General features: G+C 41.7%; 1 protein-coding gene across 1 annotated transcript; it reads right to left on the reverse strand.

Moving 5' to 3' along the window:
• Positions 1–1596: 1596 nt before the first annotated feature.
• LOC131300892 (receptor-like protein kinase FERONIA) lies at positions 1597–3194 on the reverse strand. The gene has a single exon (XM_058326909.1). It carries the CDS (start codon positions 3027–3029, stop codon positions 1806–1808), a length of 1224 nt encoding a protein of 407 aa, XP_058182892.1. The 5' UTR covers positions 3030–3194; the 3' UTR covers positions 1597–1805.
• Positions 3195–3672: the final 478 nt, after the last annotated feature.

Here is a 3672-nt window from a genome sequence, read left to right on the forward strand (position 1 = left end):
CAAATCGTACACACAGTCACCATCCATCCCAATGCGAGAAAAAATTTGGAGTTGATACCAGCAGCAGCAAATCCATTTCTTCAAGAGCTGAATTCCAAATTAATGTACCCAAGATACCATCTAGTCACATACCAAACTGTTACGAGAGTCAATGTAACAATTTAGGCTTATAAAAAAAAAAATGTAACAATTTAGCACCAAAACATGTACCCTGCCCCAACCCCAGAAAGTAAACTGCCAAGAAAACCACCCAAAACCCAGAATTTGTGACTCAAAACAGACTCAAGACTCAAAACCATGACAAACCAATGAAAGCCCCAGATTAGAAAGCCACCACAAAAATCCCCCCAAAAACACCAAAGCCTGTCCTACAACCAACCCCAATTAGACCCTTTTAGAATTTCCCCCCAAATATATATATATATATATAACACTCACAGTATGATACACACGACTCAGAAAACCCAGATAAACAAACCCCACAAATAGAACGTAGTTTTTACAACTCACACATACACACACCCAGAGGACACAACACACACACAGAACATTGCAGAGACGAAATGATGCTGTCCAGCCTGAAAGAAAGTCTTCAGTGGTGTAGGTGTTAGAGCCCCATTTTATTCTTGCCCAGAATATAATTGTAAGCTTGATCTGCTCCAGCACTTCTTCCCAATCCAGTGCTTCATTTTCAAATATGACCCCATTTCTTTTAGTCCAAAGAGTCCAGAATATAGCAAGGGATACAATCCCAAATCATTTTCGGTTTTGGCTCGAGTTTCCTAACCAAAGTTGCTGGAACAACCCGTTGAACTCCAATCCAAGCAAGTATCCTTGTCCAAAGAGACCATACAGGAGTACATAAGAGGAGAGAAAATGATCAATGGACTCAATGTGTTCATTGCAGAATTTTCAGAGTGAGTCCACAGATTGGATGATGCCCAGCTTGTGCAAGTATTCATCAGTTTTAACCCTTCCCCTTCATAACCAGCCATCCAAAACATTGAGTCTTGTGTGGAGCAATGTTTTTCCAAATGAGTTTGTATACAGGATTACTTGAATTCCCAAGATCACCACAACCCAGCTTGTACATTGATTTTACAGAGAATATCTTGGAAGCACAGCCATTCCACTCTAAATGATCAGCCCTGCCCTCAACTGCCCTGATTCCACAATTATTCAGCAGGTTCTTGAGGTTTTGAAGTTGTTCTTCCTCCCAGTCATAGATTGTTCCCCTAAATTGGAAAGAGCAATGCTGCGACACTGAGTACCTGTCAAATACCTCCTTTATGAAGTCAGCATTGTTGCATAAAACTCTGAAAAAGTGAAGGAAAAGAATTGGCTAAACATGAGTCATGCAGCCAGATATTAATCCAGAAAGCTATGCTTTCGCCAGATATTTATCGTACACATAATTACTTGGATAGCAGGAACACAAAACAAAATTGATCGCCGCATTGTCTTACAACTTTCAATGTACTTACTCCCACAATACAAAAACATTTTTCCTACCCAGGTCCTATTGGCAATCCTGTTTCCGGCCCTTCACAGCAGCTAATGGAGAAACCTTTGTCATAGCCTTGATCAGCAATCCTATTTCCATTCAAATATGCAAACACAGGAGTTTATTATTTGGAAAACAAGTCTGATTACAACCATTGGTGGCTTCTCCTTTTATATATAGGCATAAGGAGAAGCATAAAAACAAGCATGACTTCTATCTTACAACTTTGGACAAACGTATATTCTTTTACATTACAGACACACATAATATATATAGACAAACAACTTTTTACACAAACCATTCAATGCTGGGCATTTTTCTTTTTTGGAACTAAGTATTTCCATGGTATGGCGCATGAATTCCCTCTGGCTGGGAACTCACGATTACTAGACATTGCGGCATTGTAAGAACTAGTATTGGCCTGAGGTAACCCAATGCGGTAGTCGTTCTGAATGCTCCTGGCGATCCAATTCATTGGGCAGAAATGTTGGTGTTTCTTTTTGGTTGGGACAGGACAATGATCATTATTTTCTGTTACTATTCCCCTTCGCTGCAAAGCCAATGCATACTCGAGGCTTGCCGCCACTTCAGCCATTGTTGGCCGTCCTGTGGGACGATCTTGTAAACAGTTGCTTGCTACTTCCACAAAGTGCTTCAAGGAACCAGGCGATATTTGGCTCCTCAAAGGGGGATCAATGACATGATCAAGACTACCCTTTTGGATGCATTGCCTAACCCAAAAGACTAGACTAATTTGTTCTTCCTCCAGTGTTGTATCCACGGCCGGCCTCCCACACAGAACTTCTAACATCACCACTCCAAAGGCATACACATCGGACTTCTTGGTTAGCCTTTGAGTCAAGAAGTAATCCGGATCCAAATATCCAAACGTTCCTTTCACGGCTGTGCTGACATGAGTTTGTGATTGGCTTGCAGTGTCCTTTGACAACCCAAAATCCGAAATCTTTGCTTCCCATCTCTCGTTCAACAAAATATTTGTGGTTTTCACATCTCGGTGTATGAAACTTTGCTCGGTACCTGTACCTGTATGGAGGTAGTCTAACCCGCGTGCAGCACCAATGCAAATATGTAGACTTTGCTCCCACGTAAGACAATATGCATAATTTCCATCAGCTCCTCTTCTACCACCTTTGTAGAGATGATGAGCAAGGGCTCCGTTGGCTATATATTCGTAAACAAGGATCATTTCTTCTCCTTCGTTGCAGTATCCGATAAGAGCGACAAGATGGGCGTGTCGAAGCTCGGAAAGCATCCTTACCTCTACCCAAAACTCTTCTGCCCCTTGCTTGGACTCCGAATTCAACCGCTTTACGGCAACAGCTGTGGCAACACTGTCGATGAACCCTTTATACACTCTGCCAAATCCTCCGGTTCCGATGACAGATTTATCATCGAAATCGTTAGTCGCCGATTGTATTTCAGCTAGCGAAAACCGACGGCACAGTGGGTCGTATCGTACCTCGGATTTGCCAGTTGAATTATCGCTGTCTGAAGTAGTAGACATGTTTCTTAGTTAGTTTTTCAAAGAAAAAAATGGAGTTAATGGGGATAAGACTTACTAAGAGAAATGAGAAATGTTCTTCATAGGGGAAATATCGGTAGGCAACAAGAAGTCAATGGCTTTTTGGTGTTCCGTCCAATCTTTAATCGGAAATATGTGGTTGGACTTTTGCCCCTTTGGTGTTTCGTCCAATCTTTGATTAAATGCTGGATGTGCTATTTGTCGAGTTTTAATAAAAAAAAAATTCCCGATAAAAAAAACCAAGTCAATGGCGCAGAATGTTTCAACGAAGGGAGAAGAACCTGGGGCGGGGCGAATTGGCGAAAGTTATTGGCAGCTGCTACTATATATTCTATGTTTTCTCTGGAAAATTTTTCAGTGCTGGATGGGTATACTATGTGGTGTCCGCTCTGTGCTTCTGAACCGTCCATTGCGTTTTTGGACTACTCGGATTTGAAGAGAGAAAGTATTGGGGTGACAGGAGAGAGAGAGCGTTTCAATCCGAGCCGTCCAAAAATATATTGGATGTCCGGATGTGTCGAGCGGATACCATGTGAGATATACACACCCAGCACCGAAAAATTTCTCGTTTTCAAGGGTCAACAGTCGGTGGAATAAAAAGAACAAACTTTAAATTCCCTGTTTA

Source organism: Rhododendron vialii, chromosome 9a, assembly GCF_030253575.1.
Source record: "Rhododendron vialii isolate Sample 1 chromosome 9a, ASM3025357v1".
NCBI classification, from domain to species: Eukaryota; Viridiplantae; Streptophyta; class Magnoliopsida; order Ericales; family Ericaceae; genus Rhododendron; species Rhododendron vialii.